The following is a 25,583-nucleotide window of genomic DNA, read 5'->3' as shown; positions in this document are numbered from 1 at the left end:
CCTCTCTCTGCCTCTAAAAACCTGTCAGGGTCCAAGACTGGGTGCAGAGCCAAGGGGGGGCCTCTGCAGACTTCTGCCTCATCTCTGGGATATCTAATAGTGGCGGATGTTGCTCAGAGATGCCTTGGCCCAGTCTGCTTCTCTCCTGCACCTCCCTATGTCTGCATACTTTCTTGTACCCATTAAGCTGGCTTCCTCTTCCTCCCAGATGCCCCCTTCCTCTCCCAGGGAGCTAATAAGACTCCAGACCCCCTTCTGCTCTGCTCCAGTCCCTGGAGGATGGGGGGCCATCCATGCCCTGAGGCCCCCCAGCCCAGGAAGTTGTGCCCGAAAGTGCCTCCCTGCCCCCCCTGGAAGACTAAGTCCTGGGGGCTGGAACCCCAAAGGGATCAGGAAGAGACAGTCAGACTTGAATAGCCTGAGCCCAGCAGCTCTACAGACAGACACACAGACACCCCCAGACTGTCCTCTTTCCATCAGGGCTCAGAGTCTGGGCTCAGTGGCTGCTGCTGCCATCTGTGGCCTCACAAAGGGCAGGAGGGGGTTCCTGGGCCTCCCCCAGGCCTCTGAAGGGTCTTTGGGCCTTGTGGGCTGGGGGAGGTGCTGAGGGAGACCCTCCTCAGCTGGCCCAGAGGCCCAGGAGACCCGGAAGAAGCAGCTCTGTTTCCCCCCAGATCCTCTCTGAACCAGCTTCCCCACAGCCCTGGGCTCAGGCTCTTATTTTCTGGTTCTCACAATAGGGGAAACTGAGGTAAAGGCTGGGGAAGGGCCTTGACCAGGCTCCCCCTGCTGGGCAGTGTCTGAGGACACGTTTGAGCCCAGATCTTGGGGGTTCCAGTCCCAGGAGGGCAGCCCCTGAGTCACCTGATTCTTCTACCTGGGGAGAGGTTTGGCCCCTCCTTTGGGGAGCCCCCTGGGCCCTCCCCAAAGCAGAAGGAGCAGAAGGATGTTCAGAGAGATCCCTGAAGGAGGGAAAGCTGGGGGGGGAGGCCTGGGCCTATGCCTGGACTGTCAGCTGCTGCCCCCTGCCTCAGTTTCCTTCTCTGTTGGAAAGGGGTGATCCAAGAACCACTTCCCCAGGCCCTGGAGAACAGAGATCCATGGATTGATCAGTCAGTCAATAGACAATTATTAAGAAGCAGTAGGGAATGGCGGGAAGGGGAAATTAGGATGGAGGAAGAAGGCTGCAGCACCCCAGGTTGGGGAACAATTTCCTTATAACCCCTCCCCCATCAAGCCTCTACACCCAGGGGCTCAGTCAGGAGGACTCCATTTCCCAGAATGCCGGTGCCTTCTCCCTAGCCTGAGCTCCTCCAGACTGTGGCAGCCTTGGGGCATGCTGGGAATTACTTGTGGGTGGTGTCAGGTCCTGGAAGGCGCCCCGCTGTGCTTTTTGGACCTTTGCTGGGGGAGAGGGGGAGGGGAGGGAGTCAATCCAGGCGGGATGGTGGGCTTTCTGTTCCCTACCTTCTGGGGAAGGGGAAGACCCAGGTTCATCTGTTCTGAGTTCCTAAGCCTGGGTGAAAGCATGTGCGCTTGTGCATCCAGAGTGGCTTGGCCAGTGCGGTGTGCTGGAGGGAGGGGAGAGTCTGTGTGTCCTTAGCGAGGACCCCAGCACCACTTCCCCAGGCCTTGGGGAGCACAGATCCATTGATCCGTTAATCAATCAATCGATCGATCAATGTTTTCTTAGTCATCTGCTGTGTGTCAGGCTCTCCCCTGAGGAACATTCCAGGCCTAACGAGAGCTCTAAACCAAGGGAACCAGGCAAGAGGACTCCATTTCCCAGAATGCATCTGTCGTGACTTCATGTAAACTCCCCCGTAGAAAACTGCATTTCCCAGAATGCCGAGGTTCTTATGTTTTACAACTCTTGGCACCTCCCTCTGTGTCATCCCAAGGCATTCTGGGAATCTCACCTGGGCAGTCTCAGCTCCTGGAAGGCTCAAAGTTGTGGTCCTTGGACCTTTTCTGGGTAAGAGGGGGCGCAGTGGGCAGGCGCAGCCCTGGCTCCCTACTGTGGCAGCTGAGACTTTCTGCTCCGGAACTCCTGGGGGGCGGGAAGACCTCAGTGCACGAGTTCCGTGTTTCTGAACTTGTTGCACCTGTGGGATAAGAGAGGAGGGGCCGGAGCTCGGGGCAGCGGTACAAATGCTTGAGGCGGGGGGAGCTGTCTCTGTCTGCCTCCGTGTCTGTCCCTCACTTTAGAGGCCCACAGAAAAGGGACAAACACACGGAAGTGCCCGGCTCAGGCTGGGGAGGCTCAGTCTGAACCCGGAGCCATGGTGGGTCTTTGTCCTCCCCCCGAGGAGAGAGAAGGGCCGCCAGCCCCGGAGCCAGGATGCAGCAGGGGGGAGGGGCTGGTCCAGGCTCTTCCCTAAGAAGGACAGTCAGGTCAGAACCATCAAGGGGAGAAGCAGTCAACGCGAGCCTGGTCAGGGGGCTCTGGGGAAAGGGGATGCCCGTGCCCGCATGCCATGGGAGGAGCTCTGATCTTGGGCACTGAAGAACTGCCAACTCGCTCTCCCCCTTCACTACCCTCCCCCCATTCCCCAGTAACCCCTCCCCCATCAGTCTCTTTTAATCCACCCAGTGCAGTTTATGAATGGAATGAAGCCAAAGATTGGGGGAGATGGGGAGGGAGGGGAGGGAGGGGCACTTCTTGGCCATTCCCAGCCTGAGGCTCCCTGTTTCCCCCTGAGGCCAGGGAAGGGCCTGGGAGCCCTTCTGAGCCCTGTCCCTTTCTCCTCCCCCCAGGCTCACACCGAGGAAGTCTCCCCGCCTCGGGCTGCCACCCCCTGAAGGACCCCAGGGTGGCCAGCAGAGAGCTGGAAGCCAGAGGAAATGGCCCCTGGGACCCGGAGGTACCCCTCTTGGGTGAGTGCAGCCCCTCCCCCGTCAGGCTGGAATCCAGCAGAACTCAGAGCTGTGTTTTTGCCAGGCCTCCAGGGTCAGCCCTGGCTGCCCCCCATCCACCGTGTTCTGGGGTTTCCCGGTTTCCCGGCCTCCAGAGCCCCTTCCTGGATGAGCCGCCCAGGTTCCAGACAGACAGACCCAGACCCTGCCATTCCTTCATCCACCCCCCAGTGTGACCCCCCCCCCTCTCTCTGCGGGGATGGCCGGGGGTCCCCCAGCTCCAGGGATGGCCCAGGGACAGGCTCTGCTCCTGCCCTCCAAGCCCCTTCCCCCCCCTTGGATGGGTTAGTCAGGCCTGCCACCGGGGCTTCTGACTCCAAACTGAGCCATGCACTTTGGAAGGAGTTTGGGGGAGATCAGGCAAGGCACAGATGGGGAAAAGGAGCATTTTTATTTTAATTTTTTTTTTGAAAATTTTACTTAATTAATTAATTTAGAATATTTTTCCATGTTTACAATATTCATCTTCTTTCCCAGCCTTACCCCAACCCCTCACTCATAGTCAGTCAGCAATTCTACTGGGTTTACATGCATCACTGATCAAGACCTATTTCCATACCATTGATATTTGCACGAGGGAGATCATTTAGAGTCTATATCTCCAATCATATTCCCATCAACCCATGTGATGAAGCAGTTGTTTTTCTTCTGTGTTTCTATTCCTACAGTTCTTCCTTTGAATGTGGATAGCGTTCTTTCTCATAAGTCCCTCTGAATTGTCCTGGATCGTTTCATTGCTACTAATAGAGAAGTCCATTACATTCTGTTGTATCTCAGTGTATATTCTCCTGGTTCTGCTCCTTTCACTCTGCATCAATTCCTGGAGATCATTCCAGTTCCCATGGAATTCCTCCAGTTCTTTATTACTTTGAGCACAATAGTATTCCATCACCAAGAGATAACACAATTTGTTCAGCCATTCCCCAATTGAAGGACATCCCTCATTTTCCAATTTTTGCCACCACAAAGAGTGTAGCTATGAACCCTTTTGGTACAAGTCTTTTTCCTTATGATCTCTTTAGGATACAAACCCAGCAGTGCTATGGCTGGATCAAAGGGCAGGCAGTCTTTTAGTGCCCTTTGGACATACTTCCAAATTGCCATCTAGAATGGCTGGGTCAATTTACAACTTCACCAGCAATGCATTAATGCCCCAATTTTGCCACATCCCCTTCAACATTTATTACTTTCCTTTGCTGTCTTGTTAGCTAATCTAGGTGTGAGGTGGTACCTCAGAGTTGTTTTGATTTGCATTTCTCTGATTATAAGAGATTTAGAACTGTATTTATTGATAGTTTTGATTTCTTTATCTGAAATTTGCCATTTTCATGTCCCTTGCAGTTGGGGAAGGGCTTGATTTTTTGTACAATTGATATAGTTCCTTATAAATTTGAGTAATTAGACCTTTGTCAGAGGTTTTTGTTATGAAGATTGTTTCCCAATTTGTTCTTCCCTTCTAATTTTGATTGCATTGGTTTTGTTTGTATAAAACCTTTTTAATTTAATGTAATCAAAATTATTTATTTTACATTTTTCTAACTTGTGCTTGGTCTTAAAATCTTTCCTTTCCCAGAGATCTGACAAGTATACTATTCTGTGTTCACCTAATTATAATTTACTTTATATTCAAGTCATTCACCAACTCTGAGTTTATGTTGGTGTAGGGTGTGAGATGTTGATCTAAACCTAATCTCTGCCATACTTTTTCCCAATTTTCCCAGCAATTTTTGTCAAATAGTGGATTTTTGTTCCAAAAGCTAGGATCTTTGGGTTTATCATAGATTATCTTGCTGAGGTCACTTACCCCAAGTCTATTCCACTGATCACCCTTTCTGTCCCTTAGCCAGTACCATATTGTTTGGATGACCACTGCTGCTGTGGGGTGCACAGGGTATGGGTCTCTGAGGTGACCTCCTTACAGGAGGTCTGCAACACCCTGGGTGGGATCCTAACTGTCTAAATTTGGAGAGAGCCTTTTGTTCTGGGGGGCCTTTTTTATATCTGGGGGAGGGAGACTTACCTAGCCAAGAGTCCCTGGTCCCTGGCGCCAGTTGCTGTGGGGTGGGCCAGCCTCCCACAAGGAATGGGGTCTTGGAGGTAGGACAGTGTCGGCGGAATGATGGATGGGACACAGCTTTTGCATTCAACCTGCAGTACAGGTTTCATGGGATAAACTGCTCTGCCTTGGCTGAGGCCTGGATTTATTTTATACCCGACTTGGCACACAGTTTCATTCTCAACAAACATGTTTCCATAGAACCTAACAACAGACAGGAAGCCTAGGGAGATAGTTAATGAAACATTGTTGCTAAGTGCAGGATCAGAGGGTAGAATCAACATGACCCAGATATATGTTGGAGATTTCAGAGCACAGATTTGCCAGAAGTTTTTATGCCTAGAAAAGAGATTCCTATCTAAGTGGGTATATAAGAATCCTTAGGTTTAATTTTGTAAGTGGACTCTCCTGGTAATATCCTAGGGGGATAGAGTGGGATATTTGTATTAACCATGCAAGCATGTTGCTCTCATCTATTTTTCCTGGGGCTAAGTAAGAATAGTAATCAAAGCAATTCCAATAAGGGGATGATAATAATGAAAGTCACTTAGGGGTGTTTCAGTGGGTGCTTCCATCCTTCCTGGGGGCTGCTTTGCAGTTCCCAGTTTCCACGTGTGACCGGGTCAAACAGCATGGTCTTTGATGGCTCCCAGCACATTGCTTTATAATATAGTTTGAGATCTGGTACTGCTAGGCCACCTTCCTTCACTTTTTTTTTCATTATTTCCCATGATATTCTTGATCTTTTGTTCTTCCAAATGAATTTTGTTACAGTTTTTTCTAATTCACTAAAAAAGGTTCTTGGTAGTTTGATAGGTATGGCACTGAATAAGTAAATTAGTTTTGGTAGGATGTCATTTTTATTTTGTTAGTTCTTCCTACCCATGAGCAATTAGTATTTTTTCAATTATTCAGATCTAGTTGTAGTTGTGTGGAAAGTGTTTTGTAGTTGTGTTCATATAGTTCCTGTGTTTGTCTTTGTAGACAGATTCCTAAGTGTTTTAATTTATTTAGGGTGATTTTAAATGGAATTTCTCTTTCTAACTTCTTGCTGCTGAGATGTAAAAGGAGCATTTTTAGCAGAAGGAAAGGGCTGGGCACTGCAGGCAGGGCTAGAAGGTCTGCTGAGAAGGGCTCCAGCCAAGCTCCTGCCTCCAGGCCAGAGGACCTGCCATGGGGCTGCTTCCTGAGTCAGGCAGTGGGTCAGCCTTCGCCAGGCCTTTGTGCCTTATTAGATGGTAAAAAGAAGTGGGTAATGGCCAGGGGCAGGGCAGGTGCTGCTGAGGACATCCAGCACCTTGTTCTGTCCTCAGAGATAGCATCCAGGACAGTCCCTGAGCTTCTCCCCCACATTCCCTGCTGACAGCCCTTCCCCCCCGGCCACAGGAGGGCCTCAGTGGTAGGAGCTGGAAAATTGGGCTGTGACAGACAGGATTGGCCTTCTCCAGCTTAAGGAGGAAAGAGCCTGGTAGGGGCTGGCATCAGGATGGGCAAAGGGGCACCAGGGGAGAGGGCTGGGCTGGCTGAGGAGAGCTGCCCTAGGGAGGAGAGCAGGCCCTGGTGGGAGCTGGGGAGCCAGTGAGGCAGGAGCCTGGCATGAAGGTGGCATCAGATGGCACTTCTGGTTCCTGAAGGCCCATCAGGGCCAGGGCAGCCATCTGACCCAGGGGATCCCTGGCTCTGCCCTGCCTGGTTATGTTTTATATAAATGAATTGAACCCCAGCCACCTTTCTTCCAGGGCACAGACAGTGTGGATGATGTTGGGCTCCCTGTGAATGGGCTGCAGCAGCTGCTCCGAGACACCAGCAGCCACTTAGGCTGGGCTGAGCAGGGATGCTGTGGCTGTTGGTGGCCCAGAGTAGGCTGCAGACGTTCAGGGCTTAGCACCCTCCTGCTTATGACCTTAGCTAGAATGACTCACATCTCTCTGGGAAGGCATGAGTGGAGAGCAAACATTTCTTCTGAAAATGTCCAAAGTTTTTAGAGCAGCATCTTTTACTATGGGCCAGACAGTAAAAGAGAAAACAGGTTAAATCTCCTTGGCAGTGAAGAACTTACTCACTTGGGGCACACGGGTTGGAATTTCTTTTCTTCTTCTTTTTTTAAAACCTTTACCTTCTGTCTTGGAATTGATATTGTGGTTTGTTTCCAAGGCAGAAGAGCAGTAAGGACTAAGCAGTGATGGTGAAGTGACTTGCCACACAGCTAGGAAGTGTCTGAGGCCAGATTTGAACCCAGGAATTCTCCTCTCCTGACCTGGCTCTCCATCCACTGAGCCACTTAGCTGTCCTCTGGGGTTTCTTTTTCTGTGTCTTTAAGCCATCAAAGCAGAAAGAAGAATATGACTCTGCAGACTTGGAGAAAACCCCTCAGTTCTTAATGAGGAAGTTTCAGACGGTTCAGATTGTTCAGGTCACTCAAGGGAGATTTGTGAGCAAGACAAAAGCAGGAGAAAATTCCAAAAGTACCCATTGAAAGAGTAAAAAAAAAAGAGTAGCCAGACAAAGCTGCCCACCTGTGACTGTTCCGGATCACATTCCTTGTGTGTAACTTGTGGCTTTTCTCTGGAATGGTGGATTACCGACTTCATGATCAAGGAGCCATCAGGCAACCATCACTGCACTCAAGACTCAAAATCATGTAACCTGAAAGCTCTTACCTCAAAAGGCATAGATCTTACCAGTGACGATTTGGAGCAGAAACATTTCCAGGATTCACATGCAGAGAATATATTTTATCCCACAAGTTTTATTTGATTTTCTTTTAGTTAGAATTCATCCTGGCGGCAGGATCAGTTATTAGAAATCATTGCTCTGAACACTCCTCATGGTTTCCTTGTTATTCTTTCACTGAAAAAGCCATGTGTACCCTTAATACAGTCTGTGAAACTCCTTAAGAACTTCTTTAAGATGCTTGATTGTAAGACCTTGTCAGTGCCTGCTTGCAAATCGTGAAATTCTGAGAGCAGGCAATTTATAAACTTGAGCCTTCCTAGTCATTATACAAGATGTGTTATGATTTAAGATTGAATTTTCATCTGTGGAATTTTGATTTTGCATCCTCAGGGGTTTCTTAAGCTCATGTTTTTTAATAAGTTCACTAATAATTTCTTTATTAATAACTATCCCTAAGTGTGATGATTCTGTGATTAAATTTTAGATTTCTGATCATCTTTACTATGTTTAAATTTCTGTTTTGATGCAGTTTAGGAATAAGTTTTTTGGTTAATTATCTTTGGAAGTGTTATAGTAGTAGTCTCTCAGTAACCGAGGATGACAATTGTCTTTGTGAGCTTTCATCTGTGATGTAGATGAGTGTGCACAAAAACACTTGTGTGTGAAGATTTAAGTGGAAAAGTCGATGCACAGAGACAGTTCCACTCTCTCAGCGTTGGAAACCTGGGTCCAGTGGCACGAAAAATCATTACACTTGGAGACTTCCTCAGCTGCATTGGACGGCCATGTTGTCTTTTGTGCTCCAGCACGCCCTGAGCACTCCACAGTGCTTTGCTGTGTCGCCCTCTCAGCCGTTGAACCTTCTTATTGGTTTCTTCCATCTTGTAAACCTTGAAATTTCTCAGACTTGTGAATGTTAAAAATTTCCCCATTGGACTGGAAACATTCCCCATTTTGATGTGAGAACTCGCCAGGATCAGAAATGGGAGGACCTCTACTCCACCCGTACTTAAGACTGCTTTAGGGGAGAAAACTCCTTGCTAAACAATGAAAGTACTTGGACCCATGCTTATAATAAGGCAAGGAGTTCTTTGAGCCATGCCTGTTTTTAGAATTGATACAATGGGATGCTAGGTACCTAAAAGGGTCAGGCAAGTTTTCTCTTAATGAGATTAGTTGACTCAGCTGTGTTTTTTCTGATTCAAACTTACTAAAGGGATTAAGTTGACCCAGCAGTGTTTTTAGAATGGGCAGTCCTTTGGAAAACGTCTACAGTGATTGGTAGATGTAAGGACTTAGGGGAGGTGGCATAGGAGAAAAACCCCTATATAAGAAAAAGCAGAATCTCTTGAAAAGAAATCCTTTTGGAGGATCTCTGATGAGGATCGCTTGGGAAGAATCTCTTGAGAGAGGCTCTGGAGAAGGGAAGCTCTTGGAGGACAATCTCTAAGGAGGTCTTGTTGGAGCTCCTCTGAGGGGACTCTGTCCCTCTGGAGGCTCTGGAGAGAGGCCCTTTGGAACAGTCTCTGGCTGGAAGGCTCTTTAAGGCGGACTCTGGCTGGAACTCTCTCTGGTGAAGTCAGCTGAGATGGAGCTGGCCTGGTGCCACTAGAATCCTTGCTTAGACAGACCTTGTGGTGAGTGTTAAAAGACTGACTGACTGATCTCTCTCTCTTAAGACTCAGGTCTAGGCCATGTTGGCTTAAGGCCCTTCATACTTATTTCCTTTTTCTCTCTTTCTCTCTTTTCTTTAATTCCACATTTGTATTAATTAAAACCCAGTTGACTTGGGTATTTGAATAATTGGGAATATTTCCCTGGCGACCACCTTATATTTGATTTAAAAACCAAGACACTGTAGTGAAACATATTTTCTGCGGTCAAATTTACTCACCCTCTCTTATATCTATCACAATTTATATCTTCCACCATTTTTACTCACTACAGTTTATAACATCAACCATTTTAATTGCTACAGTCTGTTAGGCTGAAGCAGTCTTCACATGCTGGGTGAGCAAAGCCTTGATTCACCAGGGGTCTACGCCCCTATGGCTACCCTCACAAGGTTTAGCCGGTCTGTCTGTTGCCTGGGGTGTGGCCACTGCCGCATGCTAGCAGCTACTAGAAGCCACAAGTGAGAGCTGGGTGTCAGGTGAGGGTCAGAGGCTGGAGAGCTGCCCTAGAAGGACACAACAAGCCCTCCATACCAGAGATACTACCCCTCTCTGAGCACCCCATCGAAAGAAAAACAGGTTGGAAGTGTTATAAAGTCACTTTCAATATTGCACATTTTCTAATCACTTGACCATAGCTACATCATGCTCCTATTTACTCTTCTTTTATTGTAAATATCAACCTGATAATGGCAGAAGTAGAGAAAACTATATGTGTGTCCTATCCAAAAAGAGATTCAAATGATACTTCATATGATAGAATTGTAACATGAATCAGATACTTGATAGAGAAGAGATTAAGTCATCTTTGAAACTTCTTCCCATATAAGGATTTTAACTTTTCGATGTAGTGTGTTATACCTACCCAAAGAAATCTCCTGTTTAATATTGTGAAGGATGCTTTTATTGTTGACATTTAATCGAATAAAATGTTTGAGTGAATTAAAAGACAGAAATCTTTAGATTTAATATCTTCAAGGAATCATAGGTGTTAACCCCAGCCTTTAAAGGGTTTTCAGTTATTAAACATATCTTGATTGGCCTCCATCCTGGTAAATTAAAATAAGACTTGACCTACGTTTTTACCTTTGAAAATAATTTTCTAAATGGAATCATCCCTTAATAAAATACCCAGGATGCTGATGAGATGTCAGGGTAACAGTAGCAACACAGGGAGGTAAAAGTTGTTTTGAGATCAACAAGCTATTAACTTTAGCTAGTAAACCAGAGAAGAGACAATCTTGAATTACTAAGTGCTGAATTAAATGCATTAATTCAACAATCTGTAATATTAGAAATTACCTTTATAGAGGGAAGAGGCAGTTAAGTCAAGCAAGTATGGAGTGGAATGGGGAGGAGCTTGGACCCCCCAAAATCAGTCTAAGGAGCGGACAAGAGACGTAGCTAGATGCTAGCAGAGAAAATAAGTCTTTTATTGAAGAAAAGAGAGAAGTCAGGAGCATTTCCTTGAGTGGTCTCTCAGACAGTGTCCAAAGATGTTCACCTGAAATCAGAATTCAAGGGGATTTAATGCCATACTTCTTCTCTTCTTGTCACTCACCACATGTGTGTAACACAATGTTTGCTTAATGTAAAAGTTAAAAATGGTGGTCACCAATTGTAATAATTAAAAATTAAATTATGAAGCTGTTAGTAGCATTAACAATTTAGTTTCATTAAAATAGAGATAGTAAAAAGAGGGAAATGTAGGAAGGAGGTAGAAAATTGCCTAGCCTACCACTTTAGAGTCTGCTCCAATGAAACGCAGCTTACTCCTTACAAAGTTCCAACCTTTAGTCAGAAGAGTGAAAGCTTCTCTTCAGCAACAATGCCCAGAGTAAGCATCTCCCTTCAGCTTGAGTCACCAATGCATGAATCTGAATCTGAGTCCAAGAGTCAGTTCAGCAAGGGCCACTAGTGCAAGAGAGACTGAGCAGTTGCAGGGTCTCAACTTATACACAGTTTTCTCTACCCATTAGCTCTCCCTTGTCACACCACAGGAACCAATCATAGTTCCTTAATTTGTCTGACATTGCCCAGGAGGGCAGTGCCTGTGGGATCAACTTCCTGTCTCTCAGGATATGAACTTCCTTGAGATTAATGCTAAAGGATCTTCAAGTTTCTGACTTATTACATTAAAAGGGAAGGGAATTCCAAGTCCCTGATTGATTAGGTTAAAACAAAGAGAGTGTTAATTGCCTTTTCTCAGTATGTTATATTTCTTTATCTTGTTCTATCCTCTTTAAGTTTTTACCAGTGCTTTCAAATGGAAGAATTCCTTAAGTTTGTAATTTCTAAGTTGAGTCAGAATTTAGATGTGTTCAAGGTCTTTTAGGCTGAAACATTTAGGACATGTAATCAGAATTGTAAATTGTAGGTTTTAAGATGTTTCCCATGGGAAGTGGGACACTGTTTCCATAGGGAGAGGAAGAGGAGTGGGGTTTGGCCACATTAGAAAAGTGTGAATAGAAGTTGTATAATTATGTCTGTGTGTATATATATATATATATATAAAGCTGCTTGGGGAGGGGGATTTCTCTACTCTTCATAAGAAGAGATTGGTATCTCCCTTTTGAAGTGCACCTAACTAATTTCCTATAGGAAGGTGCCAATATATGATTAACAACCCTAATTAATGTATCCTAGGGGATAATGCAAAATTTCATCCCATACAAGCACTTAAGATTTTTCAAAGAAAAGTGTTTACAAGCGCATTTACTTATTTAGAATACTGATGTTAAAAAAGAAGAAAGTTTAAATCTGTAAATGTAAGCTGTAATATCTATAAATTTATTTGGAGTACTATTAAAATATATATTTTTAGAATAAGAATGTGATTGCATTGGTTGAATGCAAAAATCAGTGAAATTGATACAAATTGCATAAATCAGGGATTTTATTTAACCATAAGAACTTATCTCAGTTTACCAATTTGTATCATAGGTTAAAGTAATGTCTGACATATTGGATTAAAAAATGTGCTGAGATACCATGTTTAAATGGGACAGTCTTCTTTTAAACCTGGAATCTTTGGGGTTGTTGATTAGCAATTAAAGTGATGAGTGATGGTTTGGGTGGCATATAGACTATTTAGAATGATGAGGGTACAAGGAATGTTGGATCTGAATAGGAAAGGAATAAGACAGTTCAGTTTTAGTGACGAATTTTAATCGAGGGACTAAACTTTTTAGAAAATAATTTTAAACATATAGAAATGAGAGGAGTGAAGAAAGTTTTGAAAAAGCTATATAGCCCATTTCCATTAATTGAATAAACAAAAAATTGAGTTGAATATAAAAGGTATGAATATTTTATTGCTAATTAGATTGAATGATTCTTTTGTTTTGAAGCAGCAAAAAGCCTGAATCTTTTGTCCTTGAGGTCAATATCAAATTAAGTAGGTCAAATGATATCCAATTAATCCATAAGTTAAAATAATTTCTACCAAAAAAATTTAGAAGCAAAACCCTTTAAAAGAATCATTTGGTGGGTATAATTATATACTTGATGTTTATCAAATCTATGATTATTACATGACATAACATTATGCAAACTTGTATAATTAAAGCATTACACACAGCATCTGTATTCCTATGAAATCTGATGGACAGCTTGCAAATATAGAATCCCGATTTCATACTTAGAATGTGGAAATTTCTTAAATTTAGCACAATTAAGATTTAAGATGTTACTTCAAAACAACATATATACATTCTAATTTTGTAATAAACACCATTTAGAAATTGGGAAATTAAGTGTTTCTGTCCTAGCCATCTGATTTGTTTCAGTTTAATTTTATAAATATCCTTTGTTTCTAGTCTTTTTTAATGTGGCCAACAGATATTATTTTTACCATTAAAAAATTCTTATGTTTTGGCTAATCAGGCCAAAAAATGGTAAGAGTAATGAATAATACAGATATCATAAACCATGCTGCTACCAAACACAAAAACTTTAGTAAATGAGGGTATTCCCTTAATTTCCTCTCATTTGTTAAGCTATCACTACCACTGCTATTACTTTTTGCTGTCATTACTATCTCTTAAGTTCCTCTTCAGGACATATAGAACAAAGGTAGGAGTTTTTTGTTCTTTTCAGTGAAATCACTGGATTTAATAATCTGGTGCAACTATATCTCCAGTCTTTCTTTGGTGGGGGGGATTATTGAGAGAACTATTTCTTTACCTTAGACATAAAAACTGAATCTTAAAGACTTAAAAACTGAAGATGGACTCTGTCCTTAGAGTATGGAAGGAAATAAGGGAAGATTGAAGGAGAGAAAGAGGGAAGTTCTCAGGGTGACCAGCCTTGTAGGTGGCTGCCCTAGTGGAATATCAAACCCTGGGGTGGTTTAGATGCTTAGGAAGAGTCTAGGCTGAAGAGGGCTCATTCTGGTGTCAGTGGCAGTCCAGACAATAGAGGGCAGGGATTGTGGTGTAGATGCAGGCAGAGTCCTGAGGTCCTGGCTTTGGGTGCTACTGGAGGATATCCATGATTTCAAGACTTCAGAGGCAGTTCAGGTAGAGCAGTGGTGACTTCTAGGGATGCCCTAGAGCAGCGGTTCTCAACCTGTGGTTTGTAGCAATGAGAATAAATAATGCATATCAGGTATTTACATTCCAAATCATAACTAGCAAAATTACAGTTTTGAAGTAGCCACCAAAATAATTTTTTGGTTTGGGATCACTGCAACATGAAGAACTGTATTGCGGGGTCACGGCATTAGAAAGGTTGAGAACCACTGCCCTAGAGTAAATGAATTCCAAACAGGAAACTGTCTATTTTCCTTGGAATTGAATTCTCTCTGCATTCTTCCTTTTGAGCCCAGATTTCTCTGCTTTCCTTTGGTCCTGAAATCTTTCTGCCTTCTGGTTCTAAATATGTCTGAAGAGGACCTTTTGCTGTCCCTGCTAGTGGTGGTGGCTGCCCTTTCCACTGAACCTCATCTTTCCTGTCTGAACTCTTTGAATGTCCTCCAGATATATCAGGAGCAATTCTCCCTCCCAGACCTGACACCAGGGGCTGCTCTTTGCCGCTGCTACTGTTGTGGGAAAGTGAGTTTTCTTGTGTGAGAGGGAATGCTGGTTCTGGCCCAAAGAATTTCAGCACAGACATATTCCTCTGAAGACAAGAAGGTTTCTACGAAGAGATATTACATATAGTGTTTCCATGGGTATGGACAAAGCTATGTAAAGATGAAAATTTAGGGGAGACTGAGGCAGGTAGAAATTAGTTTTCTCTCTGTAAGGAATATTATATTTTTATGAGGTTTATTAAAGATTAAGGATTAAAGAAGATACAGGATAAGAAACACGTGCCTAGGCCAGAGAGGCCTAGACAAGATAATCTCACATCATGGAAGAGACGCGTCTGCTCCAAAACGGATGTCCAAAAAGGCCACAAAAGCCTTTGCAATCAGGTTAAATCCCTTCTCAATCTCAGCCCACCTGAGAATTCAGTGAGATTACAAAGCATTTTGGGGAAGTGGAGCAAGGAATTGTGAGGATTGAAGTCCAGAGTTCAAATCCAATTTTACAGCTATTGCAGAGAGGTGGAATCTCCCCTGAATGAGTAAAGAGGGCAGTGGAATGGCCTCTATAGGGTTTCAGGTTTCTAGATTATATTGAGGATCTGGGGAATTTCTGTGCTTGGAAACTCTCACTTTCCTCAGCCTTTCCACAGAATATTCCTTCCCTGGATGTCTGAGGGGCATTCCAGGCTGAAAAATTGAGAATGGTTCAGGAATGGTTGTAGTAGAAATGTATCCAATATCAAGTCTAACCTGTGTTTTCCATGGAGCAGATGGGAAAAGTAGAAGAGGCCTGCCAAGTAGCATGACATTGTCAGATTTGGCCAGTGCCTTGTCAGTTATTCCTCAGTCAGCTTCCTAACTACTTCTCTTGACTCTTGATCCCAAGTTTTCTATAGTTACAGGTCTAGACTTAGAGCCTTTCTTTTTCAAAATAAACTGTTTTTGAAAATTAAGTTTGAATCATGATATTTTTGTGGAATAAATTTCCCTTTAGCCTGGCCAAGGTTAAAGCTCCAGACTTGCTGTCCCTTTCCTTCCCAGTTATGAAACTAAGGGGGAATCCCCTTCCTTCTTTTTATTAAGCTAAAAAGACTAGGAAATCATGGTGAACCTTGACACATTCTGAGAGTGTGCTCTCAGAGAGTTAAAGACGAGAGAGAACACTACTGTTTTTCTGTCTTTTAGGTCATTTACCCCATGTATATTCCATTGATCCACCCTTCTACTGCCATGGACCAGGGTCCAGCCCCACTTGTGGCTCCAGGGGTTCTCAACAGGTGGAGCGGGTAGGCGGAAATAAGAGGCGGAAGACTGCTGTGTATGTGTATCTGCCAGGGGCAGGCTTTGCATGAAGTGGCTGCTTCGCCATGCCCAGGTTGGTCTTTATTCTTATACCCATTTTCTTGGCACACAGATACATCATTCAACATACATGTTCAAATAGAGATAATTGGATAAGTGATACATTCACTTTTAACAAATCGTTTGATTAACATTCTGGGATTATTCTATATTCTTGTATTGTGATTATTGATTATGACAGGAAATACAAAGGTTCTATACAAGATATATGATTTTGTCACAGGTGGCTGAATTTTCTCATTAACCTGTGAGAAGCCTGAGCTTACAGACAATCAAAGAAAATTACTTATTACCTTTAATAAAAAGAGATAATCAGTCAGAAATTCTAGAGACAATTCAACAATCACAGCAGTGAGTTCGAGAGATCAGAGGGGTACTTATAACAATTTAGATTAATTATTAGACTGATCATTTTTCAGGGTTTATTCGGGAGTTTTTCATGGGGTGTTTTTGTTGGTGAAATCAAGTCAGTGAGGCATGGTAAAGCTTGGTGTACCTGTACATTTTGTATGGGTCTTTATGATTGATTTATGTGCTGGCTTTAGGAGCAGGTTTCTGTACAAGGAGAGTAGGGGATATTCTGGGCTTGGCTTGTGGGCACAGCTTTTGCTGGGAATTATGTACCTAAGTAAAAGTTAACCCATGATGGTCTTTTGGGTGTGGATTTGAGAGTCTGATCTTTTGGTGATATTTTGGGTTAATAGTGTACAAGCCTTTTGCTCTTATATTACTCTTTCTGAGACTAAGGAGGGGATAACAATCATGTCAATTCCATTAGTAAGGGGTGTTGATGAGAGAAGTCATACAGAGTGGGCCGAGTGGGCAAGTCCATCCTGCTAAAAAGCCACTCTGTGAGCTCTTGGTGTCCATGAGTGACCTTTTCAAGACATTGTGGCCTGACGGCTCCCAGCATTCTACCTCTTAGTCAGTACCATGTTGTTTTGATGTATTTGGTGGTGTTAAATTGGGATTTTGACTAAAGAGAGTTATAAAAAGTGGTTGCCGATTATTATCCCTTAAGTCAGAAAAACTATTAGCAGCTTTTAACAATTTTGTTTAATTGGAATATTAGTAAAAGAGGGAAATGTGGAAGGGAAAGAGGTAAGGAGACTGCCTAGCCTAGCCTAGCCTAAATGCTGATCTGGTGAAGCTTGCCCCCCCACAGAGTTCCAATTTCCACATGGGAATCCTAGACACTAACAGGCCAGGCAGGATGAAGGCAAGGTCCCAGTGCATAAAAACCTTCATGACCTAAGCTCCCTGAGGCAGCAGTGAGTCCAACAAGAAAGTCCCCAAGTCCAAGAAATTCTAAAGCCTAAAGTTGAAGTCCTGAAGCCCAAAACTCCAGTCTAAAGGCCCAAACCTCCAAGTTGAAGTCCAAAAGCCCCAAGGAGCCATCCTCCAGAAAAGACCAGAGCAGAAGATCCAAGGAACAGAGACTCCAAAGGAGAAGTTTCAAGGAGAAGTCCCTTGGACAGGAAGTTCAGGACTTTTTATAGTCCTTTTTCCATGTCACTTCCTATCCCTTCCCCACTTTATGGGGAACCTGTCACAGTCTTTCAATTTGCCTGGCACTGCCTGGGGATGGGGGGGAGTGGCCTCTGAAGTTGTCACCCACTCTAGAAAGTGACTTGTGAACTCTCATACTTAGCGAATGGTAAGGTACTAAGTAGGGATTCTTAAGTTTTTGATTGATTAACTTAAAAGCTGCTAACAAAGAGACGATTCATTCTTCACAGATGATTACTGCTTTATTGTACAGTTTAAGATCTGGTACTGCTAGGCTACCATCCTTCACATTTTTTTTCATTAGTTCCCTTGATATTCTTGATCTTTTCCATCTTCCAGGTGAACTTTAGTATAATTTTTTCTAATTCTAGAAAAAAGTGTTTTGGTGGTTTGATAGTCAAGGCAATAAATAAGTAAATTAATTTAGGCAAGATTGTCGTTTTTATTATATTAGCTGTTCCTATTTTCTTTTAAATTTTAGAGAGTGTGAAATGACTACATTAAATGATCAGTGAGTAAATTATTTTAAATGAATTAATTCTGCCTCTTGAGAATCTTAATCATAACACTGTCAGTATCTTTCTTTTGAATTAGCTCAATGGCCAAAATATTATGTTATATAAAAATGGAACACCCTTTTTTTTCCTCATCGTACTTATTCTTTCTGTGTTACTAAATATAAAATGACTGAATATATTCCAGTAAGAAATGACATTCATCATAAAGCAAACAGAGTGTTTTGGCTATGACATATCATATCAAGTGTTTCCCCAAACTCTCAATGTAACATGAGAGTGCTTCTTCACTTAACTAGAATCAGAATCTGATCCCATATAACTCTGTGGAATCCTTTTTATGTTTTCATCTAAATAAGAGTATTTCAGCCTTTTAGGATATTAAGTAGAGAATTCCTTGTTCTTTCTTTTCTCCTCATTGATCACTGGTAATATTTTCCCCCTAGAATACACAGTATATATTACCTTCTCAGAAACTCTTCAAAATATATCCTAACCAAGTTCAACTCTGACTCTTGTAATGAGGAAGAATTTCAGATCACCTTCTCTATTTCTCCTCCGCAGAATCTCATACTTCACTCAGAGAGCACCTTACATCTCCCCGATTCCACAGAGAAAAGCATTTCAGAGTCAGAAACTAATCCAGGTTTTACTCTTCATATGATTCTCACTTCAGACACAAAATGCTTACCCTCATATTTTATTGGGTTCTGAATGAGTGGTCTCCAATGCTGCCTCTGACACTCTTCAAGATGATGAGTTTGGCTAAATCTCTTGTGTGTTTCAGTTTTATGTAAAGTGAACCCCTTCCTTCCAGGATTATGAACTTTCTGCTAGTTCGAGCCAGCCCATTAGTGAACCAGAACTAGGGGTTATGGGTCAGGGTCAGAGAGACTTTGATTGGTTCCTGAGATGTGGTAGACCAATACAGTGGGAAAGGATATGATGTGGAGAAGGACTGTAAAAAAGAGACCTTAGAGTAGAATAGCAGAACCAGAGAACATTATACACAGAGATTGATATACACTGTGGCACAATTGAATATAATAGACTTCTCTACTATCAGCAGTGCAATGATCCAGGACAATTCTGAGGGACTTATGAGGAAGAATGCTATGCACATTCAGAGAAAGAACTGTGGGAGTAGAAAAACAGAAGAAAAACAAGTGCTTGATCACATGGTTTAATGGGGATATGACTGAGGATGTAGATTCTAAATGATCGCTGTAGTACAAGTATTAATAATATGGAAATAGGTCTTCATCAATGACATGTAAAACACAGTGGAATTGCTCATTGGCTATAGGAAGGGAGTAGAAGGAGGGGAAAGAAAGAACATGATTCATCTATGGGAAAATATCATAAATTAAATAAATAAACTTAAGTTCTTAGGGAAAAAATAAAATGTTTCTTCTATTTCCTTCCCTCTAATTGTTAAAAGATACTATCATCCTCTTGACTTAAGGGTTAATTATTTTTTAAATGGCGACCACAACCTTTTTTTTTTTTAAGTAATATTATGTTTCCAAACAAATTTCTAAATATTACATCTAGCATATTGCATTTGGTATGATATTAATTTTTCAATATTACAGTTTCCTCTAGTCAGTTGATGAGGGTTGTACTAGATGAAATTTGAGAGTTCAGCTCTAAATCTTTTGACTTTCGCTGGTTTAGGGGTCAATAACATTCCAAGATGTGGCTGTGGACTTCACCCAGGAAGAGTGGTGTCTACTGGACCATTCTCAGAAAGAGATGTATCTGGAGGTCATGCTGGAGAATGTGCAGAATCTACTTTCTGTGGGTAAGGACCATTTCTTCTGTTAACTCTGAATCTGCCATTAAGGGAATAACTTCATTCCCAGCAAAATGTACAGGATTTTTCAGCCTTTGTCAATGATTAAAAAAGAAATAGTGCTCATATATGCCTAGGGTTCACCTCCTTGCCTTTCATTAAAAAAGGTAATTGAATTATGTAATGGGAAGCTGGGATTTCTTTTTTGCTCTTGAAATTATTTCTCTTCTGTTTTGGATATAGCTTTAGGTGAAAACTTAAACCATTCCTACAGGTTTACATTCCTGAAGCTAATCACAGAGTAATCTAGTGTCCTCTCACTAAACCTGAAATTTATTAGCAAATTTTCTGTTTATACTATACTGAGGGGTGCTTTTGGGGATGGGATTAGATAGTTCAGATAGGGACAGTTCAGAAGATTTAACTGTTTTAGGAAGGCCAACAGAACCAGTATCAGTAGATTGACTGTGGGCTGACAGGCTAATAGACCCAGTCCAGGCAGAGCCTGTCCTGAGACCACTTTATAACGGGGATGGATGAGGGATTTGTTATGAAAAGGAGATTTGGATAATCCTAAGCTAATAAATACTACCTAAACCTCTCTCCAGATCTATATGTCTCATGACCAAGAGTCTTCACAGATTTAAGCTACTCTGATCCTTACCTATCTGTCTAAAGATCCCAGTCCCTAATAAAAATAAACTTACACTAACCCAAATGCCATGTCCCCCCTCCTTTTGATTGTAATAGAGGGAGTGGGTTTTTACAGTGTGGCAGGACAGGGCCCAGGGAGAGGTCCTGGATCCAGAAGGACCCCAGACCTAATCTTACAGACAGATGGCCTAGATGGTTCAGGATCACATCAGGAAGCTCAGTAAATGACAACAAGCTAGCAGGTAAGCAGGTAGGACAGGAAATACAAGGTAGAAACAGCCACCAAGGGAAAGCAGCCAGTTCCTCCAGGTCAATCCAGTGAAGGATGCAGCTCCAACCCCAGTTAACTGTCTCATCCTTTTTTTCACCACATTCTAGAATCTTTTCCCTGCATCTGCATCTCCCTGCAGACCCTCCTCACATGCTCTCTTACTTAATGCAATACCCAGGCAGCTTTTCCTTGAAGATGGGCATTAAGGGGGTCCTTCTAACTGTTAATGCAGCCCCTTCCCCTTTGGACTGGGTCTGGTCTTTAGAAAGGATTTCTTGTCATTAAGTTTTAATGGGAGAGGTAAAGCCAAGAAGGTGGTATAGCAGAAGCAAAAGCTGGAACCACTCTTGAGAATCTGAAAACAACCCTAAAATGTGCTTTTAAATGACCAAGAGTCATAGAACAAACATGGGTAATAGTGAGGTAGCTCTCCTGAAGAAAACAACTTGAAAGTTAGGGAGAAAGGGCATATTTTGGCAGATAAGGGGGGAACTGAAAGGAAAACTGTGCAGGGGAGTGCAGACAGTCCACCCCCTTCCTATTGCTTCAGGTTCCAAACCTGGGCACAAGTCAACTTCAAGACCTGCAGACCCTTCTTCAGCCTACATTATCAACTCATCCCATACACCACCCTTGGAATTCAAAGGCCTAACACAAGAATGTAGTGAGGCCTTAAAGTTACTGGGATAGTTCAAGCCTGTGGTGAAGCCCCTAGCCTCAGCGCAAAGTAGCTCCCACTTCTCTGAGCCCTGCAAGCCATCAGCAGTCTCTAGAGGAGACTAAATCAGCAGCTTTCAGAGTGCCCATCCCACAGGCCATGGTACCACCTTAGAAGATATGAAAACTGCAGAAAAGCAGAACTAAAACTAAGGGGAACAGCAAGGAAAAACTGAAGTTTAAGAGAATTCCCCCTCTACCTGAAAACAGAAATAACAGGGAAAGTGGGGGAAAGGTCTGGAAAAATTAGGAAACAGCAAAAGAAATCTCTTCCCACAGAAAATGTCTAAGAAGGCAAAGAAGAACAAGGCTCAGACTGAGTTGGGGATTGGGATACAAAAGCCTCCACATACAAAACTTGAAATAATAATGGGAATTGGTCTCAGGTGCTGGAAGAGTTCAAAAATGAATTCAAAAATCAAATAAGAGAAGTGGAAGAAAAATGGGGAAAAGAAAGGAAATACAAAAAAGAAAATTGGACCTGAGAAAGCAAAATTGGTCAAGTGCCAAAAAAGCATAAAAATCCAATGAAGAAAAGAGTTCCAGGAAAAGGAAAATGGACCAAATGGAAAAGGAGAATCAAACGGACATGGAAGATAATCATTCTTTGAAAATTAGAATTGGGCAAATAGAAGCGAATGACTAGAAAACAATATCAAAAGAATTTAGAAATAGGGGAAGTGATTAAAAGGGAAACATTTGGACAGACCTGGAAAGGAGATAGTGAAGGATTAAAAGAGAAAAACAAGATGGAAGGGTATACAGAGATGTTAATCAGAATTTCATTTGTAAATGAGATAAACTCACCATAAAATGGAAGTAGATAACAGAATGGATTAAAAACCAGAATCCTATGGTATGTGGTTTACACAAGTAGACATAAAGAGAGTAAAGGTAAAGGGATTGTTATTTCCATAATAATAAGGGAATAAAATTTTAAAAGTATAAAACTGTACCTCATAGCCCCTCGTTCTGCTTAGTCTAGCAAGATTATTTTTATAACTCCTTCATTCTTCCCTCAAATCCCAGGCCAGATGATAGGAATGGAAAGGAAGGGAATAAGCATCTCAAAATACCTACTCTTTGCCCTCTACTGGGTAAAGGAGTTCATAGTTGTCATTAATTTCACAACATCCTTTTGAGTTTGATAGTCTTATTGTCATCAATTGATGGTTGTGGCAAATGAGGCAAACAGAGATTAAATAACTTGGCCAGGGGGACCTACTTACCATCTCTCTGAGGCTGAATTAAATTTGTTTTTCTGGCTTTACCTTCTGATTTCTTATACCTTCACTACCAGCTGTCCTTAATTTCTCGATAATGGAGGTTGTGGAATGTGCCTTTCCTTCTCTTACAGGAGGTAAATAAAGATAGGCTTTTCTGATTGCAAATGGTTTCCATGATCTCTGTCCTCCTGCAAGTATCCCAACAGTGAATACAGTAGAAGCCATTCTGTAGGCCTTACTTGCATGCCCCCTTTCCTTTAAGAAGACCATATTTTTAATTTTTCTCTCTTGATCCCTTCTGTGAAGTGTGAATCAGACTTTCGTTGTCTATCAGTCAGAAACTTAATTTAATCAACACAAGCTTATGACCTGCACTTCCTGGGAATTCCTCCTTCATGGGGAATAATTGCAATCCCTGATCCCCATCACAAATTGGGTTGAATGGGTTGGTTACCCATGCCTGCTAGCTTGGGGTAGTCACACACTGAGCCAGTCAATGTAGCACTCGTGTAAGTTAAAAGTTGTTGATTGATAGTCAAAGAAAGTCTAATTCACACTTCACTCTTCTTTTTTATACCCAGGGCTTCCAGTTCCTAGAGAAAATTTTATCTCTTGTTTTCAGCAAGGGGAATCACCATGGCTACTAGAGCAAAAAGGCCTAAGGCATTCCTGCTCAGGTGAGTGAGGTGAAAGGTGTTTAAAGGCTTATCCCATAAAAACTTTTATCTGTTGTGGTGAAGGGAGTTGTAGACTTTGGGGGATAGCAGACCAATACTGAATCTTGCTGTTTATTTCTTGAGAGATGGATGATAGACTCAGCATAGGGCATAAAACAATATATGGCTGATTATAAAATAAGATGAATAGTTCATATGTCTGTACTAAATGGCATAATATCTTTGCATATGTGGAGAAATGAAGACAACTTCTATTCCACTTTGAAAATTACTGCATGATAATTAAAAAGAATGAAGTTGTTTTTCTGTTTAGCATACCAAATTTACCAAGAATGTCCCTGTGATAGTGTATCCAAAATGATGAGAAGAGAATATCTGGAAGGTTACCTGGGATTCACAATATTATAAGAATAATGATGGAGTGCCTTTTGAGGAAAGATAGAAAGGACAGTGGAGAAAGGCTGACCTATACTGTAGACAAAGCCTTATCAGGCATAGAATTTGAGTTGTAGTCTAGCTGTAAATTATGACATGAGTTGTGAAGTATGATGAGCATCTTGGGCCTGCCAGTGTCACAGGTACCTTGTAAGGTTTTATTTTATTGTAGTGAAAAATATTTCTAAAGTCATTCATCTTGCAGATAGGACCAAATGGTGTGTCTAAAAGACTGGTTGTGTTTGTTTAAGTTTAAAAACTCCTCTTTGCCTGGGGAAATAGAATAAAAATCGGTTTACTTTCTACCATCAGAGGAAATAATTTATGGGGGTGGTATATGTGTATGTGTTTGTCCTTCTGTGTTTATATCATTATTTGTTTTCTTCAGAAACAGAGACTAATTTTAAAGTGAAGGAGATGACTACTAAGCTAAGACTTTTTGTAGAAAGATCTGGCCTCCAAAGATGCATGAATGAGGGTCCCCATGACTTCGTTTTGAGAGAAATCGGTGACTCTACTATCAGGGCAAATAAAAATCCAAAGAGTGACTCTGGATTTAAAGAAACTGCAGAGAAATTTAGCCAATATTCAGTCCTGAATCCATATATGAAATTGACGTCAGGAAATGACTGTTGTCAGGATAGTGAATATATAAATTGCTTTCCTCAAGAAGTAGGACTTGTTCAATCACATGAGATATTTCCTGAAATGCCAATGTATCAAGGTAACCCAGGGGGAATGGCCTTTGGCTGGAGTTTAGATCTCATTACACATCCAAAAAGTAAAGGTGTCAAGATGGTTTCTGTTAGTGATAAAGGTGGGAGACCTTTTAGTCAGAACTCTGAGCTTGCTGCACATCAGAGAATCTACACTAGAGGGAAACGTTATGAATGTAAATACTGTGGAAAGGCTTTTAAACAGAAGGGCCATCTTGCTGCACATCAGACTGTCCACACTGGAGAGAAACCTTATGAATGCAAACACTGTGGAAAGGCTTTCACACAGAGGGGAAGTCTTGCTGCACACCAGAGAATTCACTCTGGAGAGAAACCTTATGAGTGTAAACACTGTGGAAAGGTTTTCACAAAAAGGGACTATCTTGCTGCACATCAGAGAATCCACACTGGAGAGAAACCTTATGAATGTAAACACTGTGGAAAGGCTTTCACACAGAGTGGCAGTCTTGCTTCACATCAGAGCATCCACACTGGAGAAAAACCTTATGAATGTAAACAATGTGGAAAGGTTTTCACAAGGAGAGAATCTCTTGCTGCACATCAGAGAATCCACACTGGAGAGAAACCTTATGAATGTAAACACTGTGGAAAGACTTTTGCACGGAGGGGCTATCTTGTGTCACATCAGAGAATCCACTCTGGGGAGAAACCTTATGAATGTAAACACTGTGGAAAGATTTTCACGCAAAGAAGCAGTCTTGGTGTACATCAGACAGTCCACAAAGGAGATAAACCTTATGAATGTAAACACTGTGGAAAGACTTTTTCATGGAAGATCTCTCTTGCTAAACATGAGAAAAACTACACTGGAGAGAAACCTCATTGTATGGGATAAAATCTTGCATTATTCTCCAGCATACATTATTTAGTATTAGTAATTTTTCATTGGTAACTTCCTATAAAAAATTGGTGAAAGTTTGGTGCCCTTCAGAAGGGAGATACTATCTCCTTATGAAGAATAGAGAAATCCCCATCCTTAAGCAGCAGTTTCTATATATATAAATATACACCTTCAATTCACTCTTTTCTGATGTAACCAAAACTTCTCTTTTTATACCCCACCTTTTTATTATTATGGATTAATAAAATCAATGGATTAATGAAAGCCTAGCAAATTTGCAGTCCACCAGTCAGACTTATGGGACACAAGGGCCTGGGATTCAAAGCCAGATGTCCCCATTCATAGGATCCAAGGGCAATGAACTTGTGGCCTGATGGGCATGGCCTGATAGGGCCCGGGTGCATTGTTTTGGGTGTAAGGATACTGAGTGACATTTTCATCCTTCTACCCTGCTCACAATTTGGGAGAACATCAGCCTTGAGTTATAGGCC

General features: G+C 42.2%; 1 protein-coding gene across 2 annotated transcripts; it reads left to right on the top strand.

Annotated features, from left to right (window-relative positions):
* Positions 1 to 1,472: 1,472 nt before the first annotated feature.
* LOC103106756 (zinc finger protein OZF-like) lies at positions 1,473 to 25,356 on the top strand. Of its 2 annotated transcripts, XM_056820494.1 has the most exons (6): positions 1,475 to 1,975; positions 2,758 to 2,877; positions 15,539 to 15,728; positions 19,417 to 19,543; positions 22,984 to 23,079; positions 23,903 to 25,356. In XM_056820494.1, exons 3-6 carry the CDS (start codon positions 15,702 to 15,704, stop codon positions 25,084 to 25,086), a joined length of 1,434 nt encoding a protein of 477 aa, XP_056676472.1. In that variant the 5' UTR covers positions 1,475 to 1,975; positions 2,758 to 2,877; positions 15,539 to 15,701; the 3' UTR covers positions 25,087 to 25,356. The 2 variants fall into 2 exon arrangements, with proteins under 2 accessions (XP_056676471.1, XP_056676472.1); XM_056820493.1 differs by lacking the exon at positions 15,539 to 15,728 and having other exon boundaries at positions 1,473 to 1,975.
* Positions 25,357 to 25,583: the final 227 nt, after the last annotated feature.

The sequence above is a fragment of the Monodelphis domestica genome, chromosome 3, assembly GCF_027887165.1.
Source record: "Monodelphis domestica isolate mMonDom1 chromosome 3, mMonDom1.pri, whole genome shotgun sequence".
Classification (NCBI taxonomy): Eukaryota; Metazoa; Chordata; class Mammalia; order Didelphimorphia; family Didelphidae; genus Monodelphis; species Monodelphis domestica.
This window is presented reverse-complemented; position numbering and strand designations above follow the sequence as displayed.